This window comes from Eschrichtius robustus, chromosome 9 (genome assembly GCF_028021215.1).
Source record: "Eschrichtius robustus isolate mEscRob2 chromosome 9, mEscRob2.pri, whole genome shotgun sequence".
Classification (NCBI taxonomy): Eukaryota; Metazoa; Chordata; class Mammalia; order Artiodactyla; family Eschrichtiidae; genus Eschrichtius; species Eschrichtius robustus.
Genome location: NC_090832.1, coordinates 125,653,511 through 125,678,911, shown reverse-complemented (window position 1 = coordinate 125,678,911; position 25,401 = coordinate 125,653,511). Strand labels below are relative to the sequence as shown.

At 34.3% G+C, this 25,401-nt stretch overlaps 1 protein-coding gene across 3 annotated transcripts in view; it reads right to left on the bottom strand.

Moving 5' to 3' along the window:
• Positions 1-25,401, bottom strand: part of DOP1A (DOP1 leucine zipper like protein A) — a 112,210-nt gene that overhangs the window by 60,905 nt on the left and 25,904 nt on the right. For all 3 annotated transcript variants that reach the window (XM_068551678.1, XM_068551677.1, XM_068551679.1), the window contains exons 2-7: positions 22,185-22,387; positions 19,341-19,522; positions 12,815-12,985; positions 10,006-10,195; positions 5,542-5,640; positions 742-841 (exon numbers count right to left, since the gene is read on the bottom strand). In XM_068551678.1, coding sequence (XP_068407779.1) covers positions 742-841; positions 5,542-5,640; positions 10,006-10,195; positions 12,815-12,985; positions 19,341-19,522; positions 22,185-22,322 — 880 coding nt within the window. In that variant the 5' untranslated portion in view covers positions 22,323-22,387. The remainder of the gene's footprint in view (positions 1-741; positions 842-5,541; positions 5,641-10,005; positions 10,196-12,814; positions 12,986-19,340; positions 19,523-22,184; positions 22,388-25,401) is intronic.

Genomic DNA, 25,401 nt, shown 5'->3' with positions numbered 1-25,401 from the left:
TCCATGGAAACAAATTGTAAAATAAATTAAAATGGAATTCTTAAAACTGTTGTTCACTAAATACCAAAACAGCAAATATCTCAAAAACAGCACTAAACACTTACCAATTAGTAGCCCAATCAATGTCAGCAAGAGAGATCATTTTAGATAGTTTAATAAAGGGAAACCAGTTCAATACATAAGTGAGTATCATAGTAAACTTCCAGAATTATCTTTTTTCAATCAGTGAAATAACTGAAGATTCAGAAAATCCAAAATAAGTTATATTGTGTCTTCTCACTCTAGGCAGTAAAGAGTTGTGAAGACAGGCCAAACACTCACAAAAAGTATGGAAGAACAAAGTGTACACAATATTTTACTGCCTGAGTGGGAGACAGGTACCATGTGTGGGACAGTAGTACTAGTCCTGATTCCTTTCAAGTTTTGGATATTACGTCATTATTTTGATTATGAATTTATCCTTCTTTGTCTACATACTTAGAGTACAACAGCCTCAATTTATAAGGGGAAAAAAATCTTGTCAAAGAGAACATGACCTATAGATTAAAACAGCTTCTTCAACTAAGAAGCTTTTGAGATTTCTTCATACCATACACAACTCATACTGTCTTTATTTTTATTATCTATTTACGTAAACTTTTAGTTTCTTAATTTAGGACATACATAAACTTGATAATACTTATGTATGGAAAATTTCCCTTCATCCTTTCCTAGCTAAGACCACACACATCAAACACTTACCGAGAAGCCAGGCATAAAGTCTTCGGTTCAGGGACATATCCCTCCTTAATACTACGTGCAGGGCTGCTGACAAGATCCTTATCATGTCTGGTCGAGTGGCCTGCAACAGTTGGGAATGTGGTTGTAGTTAATCACATACAAAAATATATTACTTTCTTTCCTCTTTAAAAAAATAATACCTCACAGTACATTCAGAACTTGAGGGTTTATGAGGTCCTTTCATACAACATTATCTCATTTGATCTTTCAAACACAGGAATTATTACTTCCACGTTACAGATTAGGAAACAGAAAAGCTGGATAACACAGCTATTTAATTGCATAGCTAAAACTATAACTGAAATAGTTTAACTTCCATTTTAAAGTTCTTTATCCTATCCAATATTAGCAAAATCTGTCAGAAACAAAGAAATTGGAGCCAGAAGGGACAGACACAAGAAAATAATATGCCTTTAGTCGTTCACATTCATAGTGGTGTCAAGTGACTATAAATAAACTGTTCAGGAGTTCACTATCTTCATCAATTCCAAGTCTTTCATTTCCTGTTCTTTTTAAAATTTTTATCCTGTAGTATTTCAAACATGGAGAAATACAGAAAACAATATGATGAAACCTTTTTGTAACCATCACCCAGCTTTAACAAATCTTAATATCTTTTTTTCATTTTACTCCAGGTCTTTTAAAGAGAAATAATTCACTTTTTTCTTTGCCTCTTTCCTAATAGCCTTAATTAGATGTTTAAAATATGATTTACTAAAGGAGATCTGGTTTCAGCTAAAAGGGTTCAAGTTAAAAGAAAAAAGGAAAGCAGTTAATTAAATTGCTGTCAATTTTAAGAATATTACTAGATAATCACTTTAGAATAGAATTTTGGAATTTGAGCATTAGAAGGTATGGTAGAAATCACCTAGTCTCACAACCACTTTAGAATAAAGGACCAGAGCCTCACAGGGCCTAAGTACTTAAATGCCTTGTTGGTGCCCAGCTGATAGAGAATGCACCTCTCCTTAATCAGACTACCCAACTTTTTACTACACCATGCTTTCTGACAGCCAGTATTAGAAAGGAATTCACCCAACTTGCTTATTTTAAAGGAATCTTAGAGAAATAATTGACATGTTACAGAACACAGATCATCAACAGCTGACAAAATACGGTCACTGATCTGAACACAGATGTCTTCTATTCATCTAAGCAATTCTCAAAAGGTGGTTCCCAGACTCCTGGGGATCTCTAAGAGCCTTTCAGGAGGTAAAAAAAAAAATTTATAAAACAATACCCAGATGTTATTTGCCTTTTTTGATGTGTTAACATTTGCTCTGATCATGCAATAGTGGGTAAAACTGCTGGCATCTTAACACAAAAAGAAGCAGTACCAGAGTGGCATCCACTGTACTTGTAGTCATTATATTTTTTACTGTTATGTATTTACAGTAAAAGTCAAAAACAAAAAAAGAAAAAACAGTTTCACTTAAGAATGTCAATTAAACAGCAAACATTCATTTTATTAAATATTGACTCTTGAGTACCTGTCTTTTAATATTCTGTGTAATGAAAGTATACATAAAGCACTCCTACTGTAAAATGAAGCATGATGGATGTCTCGAGGAAAAGCACTTGTGTGACTATTTGAATTGTGAAGTGAACTACCAGCTATTTGTCATAGAATACCACTTTTACCTGAAAGAATGACTGATATGATCTATGATTATTCAGGCTTGGACACCTGGCAGACATTTTCTCAAAAATAAACAAAGTGAGCCTGTCACTTCAAGGAAAACAATTAATATTCATTGTTACAAATAATAAAATTTGAGCTTCCAAGAGAAAATTAGAATTTTGGAAAATTTGTATTTGGCTTGAAATTATATTGAATTGAACTGAATTGGCTTGAAAGCTTCCCAATACCTAACAAACTTTACTGATGAGATCAGTGGTGATACTAGTAAATGTGATTGTTGCTGTGTTAACACTTGGGAGATATGCATAATTCAGCAAAACAACACTTTCCAAACAACCAATCATGATGTTACAAAAGCATGTATGGGTAAAAGAGCCATTCAAAGTGCAAGACAGACCAGTGGATTTTAATGAAACGCACTATGAAAAGTTCATTGATATGGTTTTAGACTTCATATTACAACTAATTGTTTTGAAAACTATAGCTTGTTGAGTTTTGGTGTAGTATCAAAGAAAAATATACTATTTTAACAAAAAAGACTATTGAAATACTCCTTCCTTTTCCAACTAATATCTGTGTGAGATCAAATTTTATCCATATACTTCAATCAAAAGAAAAAAATCACAACAGAGTGAATGCTGAAGTAGATACGAGCGTCCTGCTTTCTACTATTAGACCAGACATTAAAGAGATTTGCAAAAAATATAAAACAATGCTAATCTACTAATTCTTTTTAACATGTTGGAAAATACTCTCAAAAAATATTATTTGTACTCATGTGATAACTTTGTTATTATTTTAAATGAATTAGTAAATATTTTAAAATTTGTCAGTTTTAATTTATAATATGATAAACATAGATAGGTCTAACCTACATAAGCAAAAGAATTTTTAGGATCCTCAATATTTTTAAAGAGTGTAATGGGGTCCTGAAACCAAAGAACTGCTGATCTACCTATTTAACCTCAGATATGTAGGTCACAGATATTGTCACAAGATATGAAAAGTACTCGTGTCTTCCAATCTTATTTTGAGAGAAAAGCTTACTTTCCTAAGAAAGTAAGAAGTCACTTCTTGATTACTATTGACATCACTACGTATTGCTAATATGGAAAAAAATTCTATTATAATCTCAATTAAAGGTCTAACTTCTAGAGATTAGGGTCAACTTTCCATAAAATTAATAAAAAGAGTCTAATAAACTTGTAAAGTGCTAACACTCCTAACAGCAATCACTCTTTTTGGGATAAGGTAATGAAGGCTCTCTTAAATTACCATTGCAATCAATACTTGTTATGAGTTTATTACATACAAGACATGTAAAGGAGGAAAGTGGGGAACAAAGATTACTCTGTCATGATCCTTTGAACCTTTTTCTCAGGTAATCTAATAATATGGTATAGTAATGGGGGGGGAAGAGTATTAGAATTGGGTCTGGGTGGAGTATGTACTTTTAAAAAACATATTCAACACAGCTATTGTTTTCATAACACAAATTACAGAAGGAAGGCAGAGAAAATCTTCTTGGTGGGTAGGGATACAGAGGTGGTAGAGTAAGAAAGTACTGAAAGAAGCTCAGGCTGAAAAAAGGCTGAGAAGTACTGGTCTAGTGAGATTACATTGTTCTTCTCAATTTAAGTCTACCATGACTTAATTCTTTAGATCTTGCTGAATCATCTATCAGTATACTGAAGGACTAATAGCGCTGAAAGTTTGAAAGGGAAGAAAGCAATGGGAATGTTTAAGAGTAAAGGTTAATACGTTTTTTTAATAAACATTTTAGGCTTTTGAGCCACATACATTTCTTTGCCATAATCGCCTTTGTTTTCTTTTATAAGCTTTTTAAAAAGTAAAAAATCATTCTTACCTTGCGGGCTGCTTGCCCACCTCTCTACTGGTAAGTTTAGACTACACTGATATGCCCCAGCAGCCGTTTCTGTGAAAAGCCAGAGGCAGAATAAAGGCCCCTGGCTTAAGGATGGCAAGTCTTAAAATAGAAACTGGGGGTGGTTTATGTCCCACCCCTATAAAAAGACTGTTCCTATTACTAGGGAACAGTATAGGCAATCAAGTGTAAGATTCTTCAATTATTAATAACTCAATTTCAAACTGAATAAAGTAATAAAGAAAACTTTGAGCATGGCCAATCATAATGAAAATTCACTAGTTATCTACTAACTACAGCTCTTACAAAATCCCAAACAATAGTCTTTTCTGCTAATGACATTTTAGAAACAAACTTACTTTTCCAAGGTAAAAGTTTTCCATTTCTTATTACATTTGTTAGGTATGTAGTTCCACCATTCTGAATACTTACACATTGGTGCTCTAAATTGCTCATCAGAATATAGAACTCAAAAGAATTTAGATCACTTCCTTAAAAAATGAGGATAATGATTAAATTAAGTTCCAGCTTCTTTTACGATTTAAGTGAGCTATTCTCATCTGTCATGAAAGCACAGTTGACCCATGAACAAAGAGGGGGTTAAGAGTGCCGACAGTTAGTGGAAAATCCAAGCATAATTTCAGTCGGCCCTCCATATCCACAGTTCTATATCCTAGGATTCAAACAACCGTGGATCCTGTAGTACTGCAGTATTTACTACTGAAAAAAAATCTGCATGTAAGTGGACCTGTGCAGTTCAAACCCTTGTTCAAATTTCAACTGTACTAGAGAATGTCAGAGTAACTAAATATTTGGCTTTCAAATTACAGCCGACTCTGCTAAGGGTCTGACGTACATCCCCAAAATCACCAAACCAAGAAAAGATGACATTAGGACATAGATAACAGCTAGGTAGAAGGCCGGGGTCTCAGAGTCTTGCCTTACTCACAGCTAGCAATGAATAACAGTACCTCTTGCTTTTTAAAGGTTAAAACTTTTTTTTTTAAAGGTATGAAATAATCTATTTCATTCTTCATATTCTTATCCAAATCAATAAATCTTATTTTCCCCCAAATTTCACAAATTCCACTCCTTAAAAAGGTAACTTGTTTTCTATGTACTTACTGGTTTATAAAAGAATCCAACTTAAATCCAATTTTAAAAATAACTACACATCAGGAATCTATGAATTTCGAAAGAATGCCTTATGTTGATATTGGCATTATTGTTTTACCTGACTCATGTGGAATGGAAAACAGAAGAGTATGAGGTCCAGTGTGCTTCTCTGTACCAGTACACTTGAATCCTGCACCGAAGTGCTTACTGCTTCTACCTAAAATAAGAGAGTCTTTAGTATCTATTGTGTATTACCCTGGGAAATAGTTACCATGAAAATGTAACAATGCTTCATTTTCCTCAAAAAAAAGAAGTATGCTTCCAAGTTTCTTTTATCACTAATTACACATTTTTACATTGTTTTGAATAGGTAAATATATTATAATAGTTTAAAATTAAGGAGCACAAAAGCGTACACAGCCAAAAGTTTCTCCCCTATCTGTTTCCAACCACCCAGTTTTGTTTGTGTAAACAATCAAGACTACCGGTGAATACTTTCTGCAAATGTAAGTAAATAAAAACATGCATGCATAATCCCAAACTCTGCCTTTTTCATTTAACAACATACTCTGAAGAGCTTTCCTTAACACTACATAAAGAGCTTCATTTTTTATATCCAAAGAAATACTTCCTTTCATAGATGATTCCTAATTTATTTAACTAGGCTCCCAATGATGGACATTTATACTGTTTACAACCATTTACTATTGTAAATAATGTTGCAATATACTTACATAATATACAAGCACACCTATAGGATAAATCTTTCAAAGCAGAATTGCCAGATATTGTAATATACACAGTTGCAATTTAAATAGTGTAATACTTTGTCTTAAGGTTATGTATATTTATATTCTCACCAGCTCTGCGTGACAATTTGTTTTTCCGTGTTTACCCACACATTTTTTGTTTTTGCCAATCTGATATATGAAAACAGGTATCTTCATACAGTTTAAATTTTTATTTCTCTTCTTATAAATAACATTGAGAATTTTTTCGTACCTTTGAAATATTTTTATTTCCTTAGGTTAAGTTTCTGTTCAAATCAATTTTTCTACTTGACTGTTAATATTTACTTATTTATTTATGTCGCTCTTTGAATAATAAGGAGGTTAATCCTTTGACTGTGATGTATTATAAACAGTTTTCCAATTATGGCACTTGTTTTTTTAAAGAAATTTTAAAAAATGATTTCTTTAAAACTTCCATTAAGTCATTAAAAGGAAATGTAACAATACATTTGGAAAACAGTTTGGTAGTTTCTTATAACCTTAAAACATGTATTAGGAGAAAATTTAGAAGTAAATCTGTTTGAGCTTAGATTAGACACAATTTCTTGGATAATATCTAACACCAAAAGCACAAATGACAAAAAAGAAAACAGATAAATTGGATTTGATCAAAATTAAAATTTTTGTGCTTCAAAGGACACTATCAAGAAAGTGAGAAGACAACTGAGAGAATGGGAGAAAGTATTTTTAAATCATATATATGATAAGAATTTCATATCCAAAATGTATAGAGAACTCCTACAACATAAAAACAAAAAGAGAAATAAACCAATTTAAATAATGGGCAAAGAATTTGAATAGACATTTCTCCAAAGATTTAAAGATGGCCAATAACCACAAATATGTCCAACATCATTAGTCATCAGGGAAATGCAAATCAAAACCACAATAACACTTCACACCCATTAGGATGGCTATAATAAAAAAGACAGACAATAACAAGTATTGAAATGGATGTAGAGAAAAGGGAACTCTCATATATTGCTAATTGGAATGTACATCGGTACAGTCACTTTGGAAAACAGTTTGCCAGTTCCTCAAAAAGTTAAACATAGTTACCATGTGACCCAGTAATCCCACTGTTAGGTGTATACCTAGAAGATACAAAAACTTATGTCTACACAAAAACTTATACATGAATGTTCATAAAGAATTATTCCTTAATAGCCAAAAAGTAGAAGTAACCCAAACTATAACCAACTGAATGATGGATAAATAAAATGTGCTATATCCATACAATAGAATATTAATCAGCCATTAAAAGGAATGAAGTACATGCTTCAATATGAACAAATCTTGAAAATATTATGGTAAGTGAAAGAATCTATTCATAAAAGACTACATATTATATATTTCATTTATATGAAATGTCCAGAATAGGCAAATCTATAGAAACAGAAAATATAGACAGTGGTTGCTAGGGACAGGAGTGAGGGGAAAATGTGATGTGATTAATGGGTACAGATGGGGTTTCTTTCTGGGGTGACGAAAATGTTCTCAAATTAGTGGTGATAGTTGTACAACTTTGTGAATATACTAAAAACCACTAAACTGTACAATTCAAAAGGATAAATTTTGTGGTATGTGAATTATATCTCAATAAAGCGGTTATAAAAAAAAGTTAAACATATATTTACCTTTTAAAGCAGGAATCCCATTCCTAGGTATTTTCCCAAGAAATAAGAATATATGTCTGGATAAAGAAGATGTGGTACATATATACAATGGAATATTACTCAGCCATTAAAAAGAATGAAATAATGCCATTTGCAGCAACATGGATGGACCTAGAGATTATCATACTAAGTGAAGTAAGTCAGACAGAGAAAGACAAGCATCATATGATATCACTTATATAAGGAATCTTAAAAAAAAATGATACAAATGAACTTATTTACAAAACAGAAACAGACTCACAGAAAACAAACTTATGGTTACCAAAGGGGGAAGATGGGGGGAAGGGATAAATTAGGAGGTTGGGAGTATACATATACACACTACTGTATTTAAAACAGATAACCAACAAAGACCTACTGTATAGCACAGGGAACTCTACTCAATATTCTGTAATAATCTAAATGGGAAAAGAATCTGAAAAAGAATAGATATATGTATATGTATAACTGAATCATGTTGCTGTGCACTTGAGACTAACATTATAAATCAACTATATTCCAATATAAAATAAAAATTTAAAAAACAAGAGGGACTTCCCTGGTGGTCCAGTGGTTAAGAATCTGCCTTCCAATGCAGGGGACGCGGGTTCGATCCCTGGTCGGGGAACTAAGATCCCACATGCCGCGGGGCAACTAAGCCTGCAGCCTCTAGAGCCCGTGCGCCACACCTAGAGAGGCTGCGTGCCTCAACTACTGGGTCCACGTGCTCTGGAGCCCGTGCACCACAACTAGAGAGCCCACACCCTGCAACTACTGAGCCCGTGCGCTCTAGAGCCTGAGTGCCACAGCTGGAGAGAAGCCCGTGCGCCGCAACAAAAGATCGCGTGTGCCACAACCAAGACCCAAAGCAGCCAAATAAATAAATATGAAAAAAAAAGAGAAATAGTTGTAAATGGAAAAAAGAGAACATATGTCTATATAAATAACTGTATGCAAATGTTCATATTAGTTTTATTCATAAACGCCCCAAACTGGAAAGAACTCAAATGTTCATTAATCAGTGAATGAATAAACAAACTATGGTATATTCATACAATACTACATAGCAATATAAAAGAACAAACTATTGATACATGCAAAAACATGGATGATTCTCAAACATGTTGTACAAAGTGAAAGAAACCAGACAACAGCTAACACTGCATGATTCTATTATGTAACATTCTGTAAAAAGCACAATCTACAGGAATAGAAAATAGACCAGTGTTTACAAGGGCTTGGGAGTGTAGGGGAATGAGAGTGACTATGAAGGGACAAAAAAGAACTTTTTGGGGTGATGTAAATGTTCTCTATCTTGATTTTATAGTATGTATATATGTATATAGTATGTATAGTATACTATAGTATGTATGAATTTGACAAATGACTATATATTTGTCAAATTCATACAATTGTACACATGAGTTAATTTCAGTGTATGTTAATTACACTTTAATACATATAACCAAAAATCTGCATAAAAATCTGTCATTTCATAATCATATTGGGAAAAAGTAAAGGATGATTAATCACAACCTTTTTCTTTAAACATTTCAAAATGATCCTTAAGGGATTCTTTGTTTTTCACTCCTTGCTCATTTTAAGAGTACACCACTCTACAGAGATAAAAGGTTTCCTTCTGTTCTTAATCTTGAAATTAAAAAGTATAAGCAAACAATCAATGTGATTTTTTTCAACTATCTTTCACTATCTGCTTTAGTAATACATCATTTTGCATAAATCCCATACAGAATCTGGCTATCACTTTGTCTAAAATCTGTCTTTCCTATAAAGAAATCTATGATACAACAGAAGGTACACTTCGGGATAATATAATGAATGTGGCTATGTTAACAATGGTCTAATCAGTTAGCAAGATGGTAATAAAGACCATTTATTTGCTTGAATAACAGATAATAAAGATAACATAAATAACAATTCCTTTTCCATGAAAAAAAAATTTGTAGGTTTTCAAAAAAATAATTAGCGACTATTTTGGTCTTTAAGTTTCCTTGATGAAAAATGTAAGCTCCATGAAAACAGGAACTTCATTCGTGGCACGATTCTCAGTATCTGGAATTTTGTGTCTGGCTATAAAGAAGTATGAGTTAAATGAGCAACCACACGTATACCTACCATTAGCTCAATATCACTGCCAATTATATAAAGCTGATCTTCCATGGAAAGCTTCCTGTTCAAATGGGCGAGAACATATGTGATTCCAGGTAAACGCACAGCAGGACTGGTAAGAAGACTACCCCAGAGGGCACTGTAGAATGCCGACTGGTCCACTGCAGTAGCAACCTTTTCCAATAATGTGTTTGTTCTGAGGTACAAAATAAAGTGGTTGAAAAAGGGAAATATTTAGTTTCACGATGTTAAACACAAATCATTATCCTCTCCCAGAATGTATGAAAGCATCCCTGCCGTAGTCATATGTTCCATAGATGGGAAGAAGCATACACGTCAGAGTCAGAGAACTGGGTGTAAGTCCTGGCTCTCCCATTTACTAGCTGTGTAATCTGGGGAAATCACTTAGTCTTTCTTCAGTTCAGTTTCCTCATCCGTAAAATGAAGAAAACAAAAACACCACCACAAGTCCCATCTGCCTCAGTGGGTTGTTAAACCCACATACATTATAGTTAATAATAATCCTATAGGGCTTCCCTGGTGGCGCAGTGGTTGAGAATCCGCCTGCCAATGCAGGGGACACGGGTTCAAGTCCTGGTTCTGGGAAGATCCCACATGCCACGGAGCACCTAAGCCCGTGCGCCACAACTACTGAGCCTGCATGCTGCAACTACTGAAACCTGCGCACCTAGAGCCTGTGCTCCGCAACAAGAGAAGCCACCGCAGAGAAGCCTGCACACAACAGCGAAGAGTAGCCCCCGCTTGCCGCAACTAGAGAAAGCCCGCACACAGCAACGAAGACCCAATACAGCCAAAAATAAATAAATAAATTTCTAAAAAAAAAAAAAAAAATAAAATAAAATAAAATAAAATAAAATAATCCTATAGCAGAACATATCTTCTGTTGATTTTCTACAAAATTTTAAAGGCTATTTCTAAATATTTCCTTGTCTTTGAAATCACATTATGTAATTCACTATTTCAATGAATTATCCTATGACAAAATCAGAGATGCATTATTGCTTTATTAAGAACTGCATTTAAAGAATAATTACATTTGTTTTAAACATAAGATAATGCAATACACAAAAATTATTACATTGCTGTATAGCAAATTCAGAATCAAGAGAATCTGATGGCGAGTTCTACTGTTAACTTACTATGTGATTTAATACTAACACTGTAATCCCTTCTAATCCCTCAATTTACCTACGCATTAAAAGAACACGTTTTCATATCACTTTATAGAACTTGTGTGAAATAACTGGCAAAACATATTGCTACGGTCTGAATGTTTATGTCCTCTGAAAATTTATACATTAAAACCCTGATCCCCCAAAGTGATGGTATTAGAATGTGGAGCCTTTGGGAGGTGCTTGAGTCATGAGGGTGGAGCTCTCATGAATGAGATTAGTGTTCTTATGAAAGAAATACCAACAGAGCTCCAAAGTCCCTTCCAGTAGATGAGGATATAGGGAAAAGGTTCCAGCTATGAACCAGGCAGAAGGCTCTCACCAGAGCATGGCCATGTTGGCACCTTGATTTTGGACTCCCAGCCTCAAGAACTGTGAGAAATAAATTTCTGAATTTTTGCATTTCTGAATATTTCTAAATTTCTGAAAATAAATTTCTACCCAGTCTGTGGTATTTTGTTACAACAGCCCAAAGGACTAAGGCACATAACAAGATTAAATCATAGAGATACCACAGTCATAAAGATTATTCAGTTGCTACGTTAAATTTTTAATTATAACTAGCAGATTTATAAAATGGTATTCATTGTATGCTTCCCTTAGGAGAATTAATAAAACAATTTAAAACAAGACTGATTTATAAACTTAACAAAATAATCTCACATCGTGTTTCTAAAATTGTAAGCAAGTAAGTAAAAAAGTTAATAAAAGTAAATGATAAGTTCTGAGGACAAAAGTATTTTTTCTCAAAGTAGCTTATAAGAGTAATCCAATATTTTCAGGATTAGATTCTTACAGCATTATGGGAGCAGATGAAACAATAAAATAGAGTAGCTTGTCAATGCACTGGAATAAATTATTTAAATTTAAATCATTACGTGTACTCGTAAAGAAAGTTTGGCATTTTCTTTTTCTGCCACCTTAATTCATAATTTCCTTTTTGGTAAGAATATCAGTAACAGAGATATTAAAGATACTTAACGTTACCCTGCATTGTCTACCACTATTAACTTCCGAAGAAATAACAGGCTCCAAAACAGATCAAATCATTTTCTTTGAAGAGTTAAAATATCAAGAGTATCATGTCAATAGGTTGGTGCTAGGCTATTTTCCACCATTAACAATTTAAAAATTGATGGTACATGGCCCAATTTCCCATTCTTTTTATTAATTTAAATGTCCTATCTATTGTACTATTATTTTAAATTATGGGTCACAAATTTTTGAGTGATTTTTATGTGCTAGGCACTAGACTAAGTGATATTGAAATATTATAGTAACACAATGAAATAGGTTATGCTTTTTCATACATGAGAAAACTCAGTAAAGTTCAGAAATGTAGAAAAAGCTTTCCTAAGCTCACACAGTGTCTGTCAAACTAGGATTTGAACCTAGTCCATCTACCTTCCAAGTCTGTGCTCTTATTACTCAGCTAAATTTTCAGTGTGATATACAAACTAGACACACTACAATAATTATTTTGCTATAAAAATCTTCAGGTGATATACTGAAGTGTCAAGAATAATTAGTTTTTGTGATGTTAATATAACTGATTTAAGGATGCTTGCTGACAAATCCATGACTTTGATTACTTAGCTGCAGCAGTAACAGTACTCTCTTACCTCTCATAGTACTCTGATCCTTCCTCTAAGCCAGGAAGAATACCAGTTAGCAATCCTTGTAGACCAGGCTTCAGTGTTTTACCCAAAGGCAGATAATATATCTCATACAAACTTAGCAATGTTGGTTTCACCGACATGGCAGCATTTGCAAGAAGAGGAAATAGTCCAGAACTGTTTTAAAAAATAAAAACAAAAGTGGGGGATAAAATAACTACAAAATATTAATTCATATGTACCAACATGTGTGTATAAATCTTTTTTAAATGAAATAATGTTATACTGCTCAGCTTAAAATGGTATCCTGTATAGTGATGCCTTCTGTATCTATGTAACCAACCCAGGTCTCTCACCTGAGCTTCATACTCATAAACCCAGTGGCCACCTAGCTGTTTCACAAAGGTCTTCAAATTTCACGATTCGTAAACAGAGTTCCCTCTCTCCCCCCGCCCAAAATCCTGATCCTTCCCCTGTAATTTCCATTTCAAAATACGGCATCAGCATCCATCTGGTTGACCAAAAGCTATACATCTTGGAGTGACCCTTGACCCTTTTAAAAAAATCTACTTTAAATCGGAATCAATTATCAAGTTTTCTCTCCAAGCCATTCTCCTACATATTTTTTGAATATAATAAATTCTCTCCATCTCCATCAGACAGTTCCTTAGAAGAGACCACCAAGATATCTCAGTCATCATCTCTTACCAATCATCATATCTCAATCACCATGTCTTACCAAGTACTGCTTCAGGATAGCCCTTTCACTGGGTTTCTGCTGCCTTTAAGATACAGTCTAAATGCTTAATGTGGCTTTAACATCTCGCTATGACATACCTCTGTACAGACCATGTATGCTCACCAATATCACTCCTGCAACCTCTGCTCCAGCTACGCTGAACAATTCCTCTCAAGTTCATTTTAGAACTTTCCACACCCTCGTTAGCGAGCAGGCCTTTGCACATGCTGCTCTGAAAGATACAATTCCTGCTCCCTTACTTACAACCTCCTTGTTGTCTGGATGATTCCTAGACTTTCAGGACTCAGCCTAAGCTGTTTCCTTGAGGAGACTGTCTCCTAACTAGACTAGGTTAGGCTCCCTATTTGATGTTCCCATAGAACCTAACACTTATTCTAATAAGTACTTCTGTTCTTACCAACAGTAAGTAATTCTATTGCTGTGATAATAATAAGTAATGCTAGGGACTTCCCTGGCAGTCCAGTGGTTAAGACTCTGCGCTTCCACTGCAGGGGGCAAGGGTCCGATCCCTGGTCGGGGAACTAAGATCTCGCATGCCACACGGTGCAGCCAAAAAAAAAAAAAAAAAAAAAAGTAATGCTATTCCTTGCAGCAGCAAAAGGAAACATCAACAAAGTAAAAAGACAACCTACAGAATGGGAAAAAATGTTTGCAAACCATATATCTGATAAGGGGTTAATATCTAAAACACATAAAGAACTTGTACAACTCAGTAGCAAACAAACAAGTAACCTAATTACAAAATGGGCAAAGGACCTGAATAGACTTCTCTCCAAAGAAGATACATGAATGGTCAACAGGTACATGAAAAGATGCTCAACATCACTAGTCAACAGGGAAATGCATATTAAAAACCACAGTGAGATAACATCTCATGCCTGGCAGAAGGGCCATCATCAAAAAGACAAGATATAACAAATGCTGGTGTGGATGTGGAGACAAGGGAACCCCTGTGCACTGCTGGAGGGGCTGCAAATTGGTACAGTCACTATAGAAAACAGTATGGAGATTCTTCAGAAAGTTAAAAACTCCACTTCTGGGAATATGTTCAAAGGTAAAAAAACACTAACTCAAAAAGAATCCCCATGTTCATAGCAGCATTATTTACAATAGCCAAGACATGGAAACAACCTAGGTGTCCACTGATGGATGAATAAAGAAGTTGTGTGTATGTGTATACACACACACACACACACACACACACACACACACTGGAATATTATTCAGCCATAAAAATGAGGAAATCCTACCATTTGCAACCACATGGATGGATCTTTAAGGTATTATACTGAGATAAGTCAGACAGAAAAAGACATACCATATGATCTCACTTATAGGTAGAATCTTAAAACAAACCAAACCAAAACAAAACAAAAAAACACCCAAACTCATAGAAAAAGAGATCAAATTTGTGGTTACAAGAGGCAATGGTAGAGGGAGGGGGAATTAGAAGAAGGTGGTCAAAAGGTACCAACTTCCAGTTATAAGATAACTGAGTACTAAGAATGTAATGTAAAACATGATGACTACAGTTAACACTGCTATATGATATATAGGAAAGTTGTAGCAGAGTAAATCTCAAGAGTGCTCATCATAAGGAGAAAATTTTTTTCCTTCATTCTTTTCTTCTTTCTTTTCTTTTTATTGTATCTATATGAAAAGATGATGTTAGCTGAACCTATTGTGGTAATCATTTCACAGTATATGTAAATCAAACCATCATGCTGTACACCTTAAACTTATACAGTGAGGAATGTCAATTATTTATCAATAAAACTGGGGGGAAAAAAGAGTAATTCTAATAGATAATTCTGTAATATCAGAAAGCAAGAGACCATGACTCTCTTTTTATTTCTGTATCCTAAATCCTTAACACCAATTCCTGCACTTGCAAAGTGCTTAACAAATGAATTAAGAATCTGTCTTGCTCCTACTTTATACAGAAAACAGAGGCCATCTAGTGGGAATTCCCTCAACTTGCCACTTTCCTGCTTTCAATTTTAGGTACAGTGTGACTTAAAGCTACAGTAGTAACCTCTTCAAAGCTACCTCACCCCAGGGCCCAATGTCTGCCTTTGCCAGGGCCCTGCTTTATCTACCATCCTTTTTCTTTCCTGTAATTTCTTTCTTCCTCCACTGACAACTGTGCTTAAATCTTTCCTATGACTCTAAAAAGAGAACAAATTACAACAACAAAATCCCCAAACCTTTATCTTAACTACCTCCTGGCTTGAAGCTGCCTTCCTACTTCAACTTTTGGGGGGGAAAAAAAAGCACTTCTCCCAATTTATCACCTCCCATCTGATCTTCAATCACGACACTTCTACCTGCTCTACTGAAGCTGTTCTCCATACTGTCACCAATGTCTACTAATTGCCAGATTTGATGGTCTATTTTCAGTCCCTACTGTTTCATTTGCCAGTAATATTTGATACTATTCACCACAAGTTTCTCTTGAAATTCTTTCCCCTTTTGGCTTCAGGTGAGCTCTGTCTCCTGGTACATTTTCTATCTCTGATTCTTCTAGTTCCTTTTCAATGACTACTTTCCTCCACCTGCTCTTTAAATAATGTGACTCCTAAGTATTCACAGAATGGTCTCATTCCTCTTCCCTCCTTATTATTCACAATGTACTGGGTGATCTCAATCATTCTCTTGGCTTCAACTGCCACCTGAATACTAACTGCTCTAAAATCTCTCTAGCCTGAAGTCTGGGTTTGTATTATCAAAAGTTTACTATACATACCCATTTAATATTTTATGCTGCTCAAACTACATGTCTAGCCTTCTTAGTAACACCTCTGTGTACTGTATCATATTAAAAAAAATAAGTTTGAAGACACAATATGATATTTTACCGTATAATAGGTTATAGAACTTTAAAAGTATTTGTATTTAATTACATTAAAGTATAAACCTTGAGATTAACTTAATAAAAAATAAAAAGTCCAACATTAATATAAACTTCAGTTTTTAAATTAGCTATACCTCTAAAAAATACAGAATAACAATTTTACTCCATAAGGTATGTGTATGTAAGAGTGTCTGCCATATTTAGACATGGTATTCTAGAATTAATTTATTATTCTTATATAGCATATTGCTAATAAAATTAGATATACTGCAACTTTGTAAAATAGCTGTTTCTTAAAGTAAACTTTCTGTTATTTGTTTAAAAAATAGCAGGCATGAGTTATATAAGAAAAGTCTTGCCTTAAGAAAGGAATCTATCAGTTATTACATGTAACTGAGTAATTTTCAGCTTTTTATTAAAAAGTACTGTTCCTTGGAATATAGTGTTTATTATTAGTATTAAAAATACCTATTACTGACTTTAGGTTCTATTTTTAAAACATCCATGCCGAATTTAAAGAAAGAGAAAACACATACACAGTAAAGTAGATCAATGAAGTTAAAATTTTTTTTTTTAAAAGGCTAACAAAATTGATAAACTCATGACAAGACTAACCAAAGTAAAAAAGGATGTCTGCATCACCAATGTCACGAATGATAGAGGAACACTGGATATGCACATGCAAAAGAATGATATTAGACCCCTATCTTACACCACTTAAAAAAGTTAACTCCAAATGGATTAAAGACTTAAATATAAGGCCTGAAACCATAAAATATAGAGGAAACATAGAGGAAAACATAGAGAAAAGCTCCCTGACACTGGCCTTGGCAATGATTTTTTTGGATAAGAAACCTAAAGCAAAGGCAACAAAAGCAAAAATAAACAAGTGTGACTACATCAAACTAAAATGGAAGAGAGGATAAGATATGGGGAAGCCAGAATGAAAAGTTCTAACATATGTTTTATCATAGTTCCAAAAAAGGAAGAGAGAATACATGGAGTAAAGTCAATTTAAAGAGACTCCAGAATTGATGAAAGGTATTGATTTACAGATTTTAAAATCCCAATGAATCCCAACCAGGATAAAGAAAAAGATATCTACCTGTAAATACATCGCAGTAAAACTGCAGAGTACTAATGACAAAGATGTAGAAGTAAGTAGGCAAGACTTCTCTGAGGAGCTGGTATTTGATCAGAGACCTGGATTAAAGCATTACAGGGTGAGGAAAACAAAGAAAATGAGGAAGAATAAGCAAACAGACCTATGTTGTCAGAATGGAGTAAACTGGGTAGAAAGTGGTAGGAGTTAAGAGGTCACTGACACAGACTGGGCCAAAGTATATAAAGCCTTAAAAGCCACAGTAAGGACTTTGAATTCTATTTTTAAGTGACAGGAGGAAGTCAATGGAGGTTTTTAACAGAGGAATGACATTATCTATTCAATGTATTAAAAAGTTTACTCTGATACTATGTGGAGAAAAGGGTGTAAGAGAATAAGAACAGATGTTATATGAATATTCGGAGGCCAGTAACAAAGACCACGCTAGAGATAATGCTTACTTAGTGTGGATGCTGCCAGCAAGGGTAGAGAGAGGTAGATGTATTTGGAACATGGAACAATAGCTAACATTTATTGAGTACTTATTACATGCTGTACATTGTTCTAAGCACTTTACATATATTAACTCTCTTAATTCTGTTAACAATACTATGAAATTGATCATCTTATTCCCATTTTTGCAGATGAGAATACATACAGAGGTGAAGAAAATGGCCCAAGATCACAGAGCCAGTTAGCTGTAAATATGAATTGTCTGACTCCACTGCCTCTGCTCTTAACCACCATGAGATAGAACCCTTAGCGACAGAATGTTCATGAGAGGAAGGAGAATATGGGCAAAGAAAACAAGATGTCAAGTGTAAGTCAGATTTCAGGTGTAAATGGATGGATGGTGGTGCCATTTACTGAGCTTTAGTGCACTGCAGATGGCCAAGTTTATGGGAGAAGGTGAGGTTAGTTTGGAGCAGGTTGAGCTTCAGTTGCCTTTAAAGATCCACACTGAGGTGGTGAGTAAGCCAGAAGTCAGCACTAGTGATACCAAGTTGGGAGTCTGCACATAAAAGATAAATCATGGCTTGGATAAGCATGCCCAAGGAGAGAATATAAAATGAAAACATTAGGTACAGGACTAAGCAAGCCTTAAGGAACTCCATATGTAGAGTTTAGGGAAAGGAGAAAAGGCTGGTAAAGGAGATTGAGAAAGTAACAAAACTGGAGAATGCAGTATCACAGAAGGCAAGAGAAAAAGACTATTTTAAGTAGAGAATGGTCAACTATGTTGAAAGGTGTTAAGAGATCAAGGTATCTATTTATTCTCAGGGTAGTTCTCTAGCTTAAAAACATAGAATGTACTGTAGTCTCAACAATTTTGAAAAAAAAAAAACTTTTCAAAAATGACATCTGAGAAGGAAAAAATTCTTATATTAACAAACATTGGGGACATCCCTGGTAGTCCAGTGGGTAAGATTCCACGTTCCCAATGCAGGGCGCCCGGGTTCGATCCCTGGTCAGGGAACTAGATCCCACATGCATGCTGCAACTAAGAGTCCGCATGCCACAACTAAGAGTATGTGTGCTGCAACTAAAAGATCCTGAATGCTGCAACGAAGATCCCGCATGCTGCTACTAAGGCCTGGCACAGCCAAAATAAATAAATAAATAAATCTTAAAAAAAAAAAAAAGAAAGAAATACTGTAAATTTTTCTGAAGTACTTATTTATCAAAATATTTAAGATTGACATCTGAAAACTTTCATCATTAAGGTCTTTTCAATTTTTTACCTTTTACTGCAAAAAGCATAATAGCTAAAAATACTTTTTACTTACATGCAAATAGATAGTAAAATTATTCTCACCTATATAAAAAAAGATCTTTGGCAAGTCGCTTAGGTCCAATGATTTTGAAGATAATTTCATATGTTTCAAGTGCCTTCCGATGAACTCCACCTGGTAATGCTGGATGTAGACATTGAGCTAGGCGTTTGCCTATGGTCAGTTTTTTGGGTACCACTTGGTACTTTGCATTATTTTGTAAAACCTTGAAGAAAACATTTTAATTCAGTTGAGAAAAAATATTACATTTCATTTTATTTCCATTTTCTAGCATAGTATTACCAAAAATCCTCATAGGACTTCTTTACACTCTGAAAAAATTATAGAGGATGTCAAAAAACGTTTGTTTTTGTCAGTTACATCTGTCAATACTGGATTTAAAATTAAAACTGAGGATTTAAAAATATTTATTAATTTGTTAAAAAAAGACTCATTATGAGTTAACAGAAATAACATTTTTATGAAAAATAACAATACTTTCCAAAACAAATTTGTTCAGAAGAAAGGCACTGTTTTAGATGTCTGCAAATCTTTAATGTCAGTCAGCCTTCAACCTATTTTTGATACACTGTTTGAAATACATGAAGAAAACTGAACCTCAACATAGATACTTTGTTGGAAGAGGAACAACCACTGCTGTAGTATATCATATTATAGCAAGTAACTCTAGTGCTAACAAGAACATACATGAGATTATAATTGCCCATTTGCTTTTACTAATCTCCCAATTCGGCCAAATACATGTTGCTGTATTTATTCAGCCACTACATTTCTTTAGAGATGATGGTCAATGCAGAATTTATAGAAGAAGATGCTATCTCACAAATCACTCAAAGGAGATTAATTATTTAAGTGATAAAAGACTTACAAATGCAGTTCTTCAGAGTATTATGGCAAAATGCTGATAGAATACTAGAAAATGAACACTCAGAATGAATACAGTATAATAGACTAGAACTGGAATTTAGATGAAACACAAAAGAAGTCCTTTATTTTAAAAAATAAAGAACTGAGGTTAAAATATATAAAATGAATGATCTGCCAAAGGCAGTACAGAAGAGAAGCACTAGATTTTCCATTTCATAAAAAAACCGGAGAGTCTGAGGTCCACTTAGATATAAAATTTTCAATGTTCTTCCCACTACAAGCCTTCAATCCAGTTTTAAATTGGATGTAATGAATGTAAATAAAATTAGAGCTACGAATGCAAAGCAAATCAAGGGCACAACACTAATAAGACTTCAACTACGAAACATTTTTATTTTTTGAAACTAGCTGCCTTCCATTTCTAGAATATTACTTTGAATTTTGGATGCAGGAGCAAAGAATCAATATGTACATATATTTTAAAGAAAAGTATAATTATTACCAGAAGTACTTCTGTAGAAGGAAACTTAATGATGTGTAACACAAAATGCCTCAATAAAGAAATTCTATTGATACCAAATAAAATTATTTTAAAAAAGCAAAATATAGCACTATTTTCTAAAAGCATTTGAGTTAGAAAACTTGTATAAATGAGGTATAATAATTTAGTATATTAATAACTAATAAAATTTTATACTAAAACATATTTAGACTAACTTCAACAAATTTATATATATATAACCCTTGTCTTGTTTCACCATGATTTTAGGTAAGTTTCACCAATGCCCTGTATATCCTATGTTATATTATCTGGATACAGTGAAATCTGTTTTCATGAATATTGATGAAGTATAAAAAACTAATTATGTACTTAATTAGGCAAATTAATTTCCACAATTTAATGAATTGCTTTTACACGTAGTTCCTAATAAGTCTTCAGAAAGAGACCCTTCAGGACAAGAAAGAACCTAACTATCTTTAAACAAACTTATATTTTTGGATGCAATTTCTAGGGGATATTGTAAAAGTTTTGAGAATTTATCAAACCTCAAATGATAAATGTTAGAAGTTAACATGTCAAACAGAAGTTTGTGCATCTAATTTTAAGATAAATCCTTGGCATTGGAAATGAAGGCTTTTCTTTTTAAGATATCAGGGTAATTATCTATAGTATGAGATTGAAAACTAGTGTTCTTGGTATGTATTTTAAGACAAATTTCTTTCCTAATAATTGTATGCTAGAGTGTTTGATGTTAAAATAGTTACCGGAAGAGCTCGCTCTTCCTATCTGCTCCCCTAGTCCACTTAATATTTAGTAGCATTTGTATTCAATAACAGATATTAAAAACAAACCCCAAAAACCCCCAAAATAAAAACTATGTGTGTGAAGTGAGAAAATTGTGATCTAAGTTAAAAAAAAAAAAAAAAAGGGGTCAAAGTTTAAAGCTACAAGTTGATCAGCGATGCCACCACAATAACAGTGGATAACAACCAGACACGTGAAGAAGGCTCATTCAAGGCCAAGCTCCAAGGCCTAAGCAACTGCTTGTCACTTTTGTAAAAAGTACTGACTATAACTAAGAACTGCCTGGACATAAAATGTTTTCTTAATGCTACATACCATTTGGAAAGGACACAGCAGTTACTGCTTTCCACATGCAGTTTTTCATTTTGCAGCTAGGAACTCCAGAACCATATCTGATGCTCATTTACAGAAACTTATCTTCATCGTTAGCATATTTGCTTCCTAGTCTTGTCTTTATAGGTAATAAAGGAATAACTATATTTTTCAAGTACTGTTGTGGTTTTGGCCTCAAAAAAAAAAAAAGTCTGACTATATAGGCATGCAACTCATGAAGTAAAATAGCAGAGTCAAAAGTAATTCTGAGGTTTAGTTACGTTTTTAAATTCTTTACTTCAAGGTTGAGAGAAATTCAGTAAATACAGACGCAGGTTTCTGATTTTTACTCTATTTTATGAAATGAGTAAGATAGACATACCTTATTAAGTTTTCCAAGTGCCGATATCAAATCTGCCCATTCACTGGAGTATTCAAAATTCTTTAGTGCTTTATCAATTGCAGCTACATAGTTTCTGTATTTGGAGTCACTCAATAACTCCAGCTCTTCTGTGTTCATCCTCCCACAGCGTCCCACTAGAGGCAAATTCCAAAGTCATGTAAAATCATCACCTACAAAAAAGTCTGCAGGAGGAACCAAAGTTACAAAGTAAAGTTATTAAAATGGGTTCAGAGTTAATGGCTAACTTTAAAATGTTTCTTGATTTAGAAGTGATCAAAACTTCAGTCAGCTAGTATGCAGGTTCATGCAAGTATTCAAAGACAGCTTCAAAGATAACTATTCATGTGTTCCTTTCTAGGAACTAGAAAAATGGCTGTGAGGACTTAGGGATTTATAAAGGAGGAAATATTCCTGTACTTATTTCAATTTAGAAATAATGTTATTTCTTTGTCATATTTGCTGATGTAACATTCTGATACACATACTCCTCTACTTTGTTTTGATCCTAAAATGCACTGACTGGTTATATTAGAAACATCAAGGACATTAAAACAATAACAACAACAACAATAGGAAAAAGAAAAAGAAATGAATGACTTGGAGATCATCTTATTTTACTAAGCGATAATGGGCATATAGTATGAAAGAACATAAGCTGTTTGGAATTAATAAAACTTTTAATAAAACTGATGAGTATATGTGGTAGTTTAAAATATGTCCACAAATTCTTTGATATTAATTTCAAAAAGCACTGCCTAATTCTCCAGCCCTGTGAGCTGGATTCTGGAACTCAATTCTAACGAAAATAGTAAGGCAGAAGTGGCAATTTGTAATGGCCAAGACTAGGTCATAAAAGCACTTCAGCTTCCTCCTTGCTCTCTCTCTTAGATCAGTGGATCTGGGGAAAGCCAGCTGCCACATCACGAGGACATTTCAAGGAACCTTATGAAGAGGTTTCTGTGGTAAGGAACCGAGGCTTTCTGCCAACAGCCACGTGAGTGAGCCACCTTAGAAGCAGATCCTTCATCCCTAAGAAAGCCTTGATTTGACTGCAGTACCAGCTGACATCTTGACTGATTTCATGAGAGATCCTGAGCCAGAACTACCTAAGTCTCTCAAATTCATGACCTAGAGAAATTTTCTTGTTTTAGGCCACTGAGCTGGGGGGTAATTTGTTACACAGCAATAGAATAGATAACTAATATGCAGTAGTAACAAGGATTTAACTGAGGCTCAACTTAAAAATCAACGTGGGGACTTCACTGGTGGCACAGTGGTTAAGAATCCGCCTGCCAATGCAGGAGACACAGGTTCGATCCCTGGTCTGGGAAGATCCCACATGCCACAGAGCAACTAAGCCCGTGTGCCACAACTACTGAGCCTGAGCTCTAGAGCCTGCAAGCCACAACCACTGAGCCCACGTGCCACAACTACTGAAGCCTGTGCACCTAGAGCCTGTATTCCACAACAAGAGAAGCCACCGCAATGAGAAGCCCGCGCAGCACAATGAAGAGTAGCCCCCATCGCCTCAACTAGAGAAAGCCCGTGTGCAGCAATGAAGACCCAATGTAGGCAAAAATAAATAAATAAAAAATTAATGTGGCCTCTCCACCTTTTTGGTGTCCTATCTGACTTTTAACTTTGCACCCTTCCCTAGAGCTGGGTTTGTGGATCTGCAGAAGGATCTAAGAACTAGCCAATACAATTAAATGAGGGTTAAAAGTCTTTCAACAAATGGCTTTGGGATAACTGGATATTCATATGTAGAAGAATGAAGTGGACTCCTTCCTCACACCTATACAAAAATCAACTCAAAATGAATCATAGATCTAAATGTAACAGCTAGAACTATAAAACTCTTAGAAGAAAATACAGGAATAAATCCTCAAGGCCTAGAGCTAGGTCTTCTTAGGATTTCTCAGAAATAACACTAAAAGCAGCATAAGCAATATAAACACAAGCAAGGAGAAAATAAACCGGACTTCATCAAAATTAAAAACCTTTCTCTGCTTCGAAAGATACCATCAACAAAGTGAAAAGACAACTGACAGAATGGAAGAAAATATATCTCCCGTATTTCTGATAAGGGACTTGAACTAGATATATAAAGAACTCTTACAAGTCAATAATAAAAGGACAAATAACTTTGAAATGGGCAAAGAATATGAATAGATATTTCTCCAAAGAAGATACACAAATGTCCAAAAAGTACATGAAGTGATACTCAACATCATTAAGCATCAGGGAAATGCAAATCAGAACCACGAGATACTTCATACACACTAGGATGGCTATAATAAAAAAGACAATAATAAGTATTGGCAAAGATATGGAGAAACTGGAACACTTGTACACTGCTAGTGGGAATGTAAATTGGTGCAGGTGCTTTGGAAAACTGTCAGGCAGTTCTCAAAAGGTTAAACATAGAATTACCATACAACCCAGCAATTCTACTCCTGGGTATGGTACACATACTCAAGAGAAATGAAAACACGTCCACACAAAAACTCGTACACGAATGTTCAAAGAAGCATTATTCATAATGGCCAAGAAGGGGAAACAACTCAAATGTCTATCAACTGATGTGTGGATAAATAAAAAACAATGAAATATTGTTCAAGCATAAAAAGGAATGAAGTACTGTTACATACTATGACATGGATGAACCTTGAAAACATTCTGCTAAGTGAAAGAAACCATGTATTTTATAATTCCATTTATATAAAATGTCCAGAATAGACAAGTCTTTAGGGATGGAAAGTAATGAGCTTTTGGTCAGGGTGGAAAGGGGAGTGAATTGGGGGAGAAACAGAAAGCAACTCCTAATGAGAACAGGGTTTCTTTTAACAGGGTTTCTTTTGTCATTTGGGAAATGACAAAAATGTTAAAATTAATTATAAGACCCACACACCTACGGTCAATTAATCTTCAACAAAGGAGGCAAAAATACACAATGGTGAAAAAGTCTCTTCAGCAAGTGGTGCTGGGAAAGTTGGACAGCCGCATGTAAATCAATGAAGTTAGAACACACCCTCTCAACATACACAAAAATAAAATCAAAATGGCTTAAAGACTTAAACATAAGACATGACACCATAAAACTCCTAGAAGAGATCATAGGCAAAACATTCTCTGACATAAATCGGACCAATGTTTTCTTAGGTCAGTCTCCAAGGCGATAGAAATAAAAACAAAA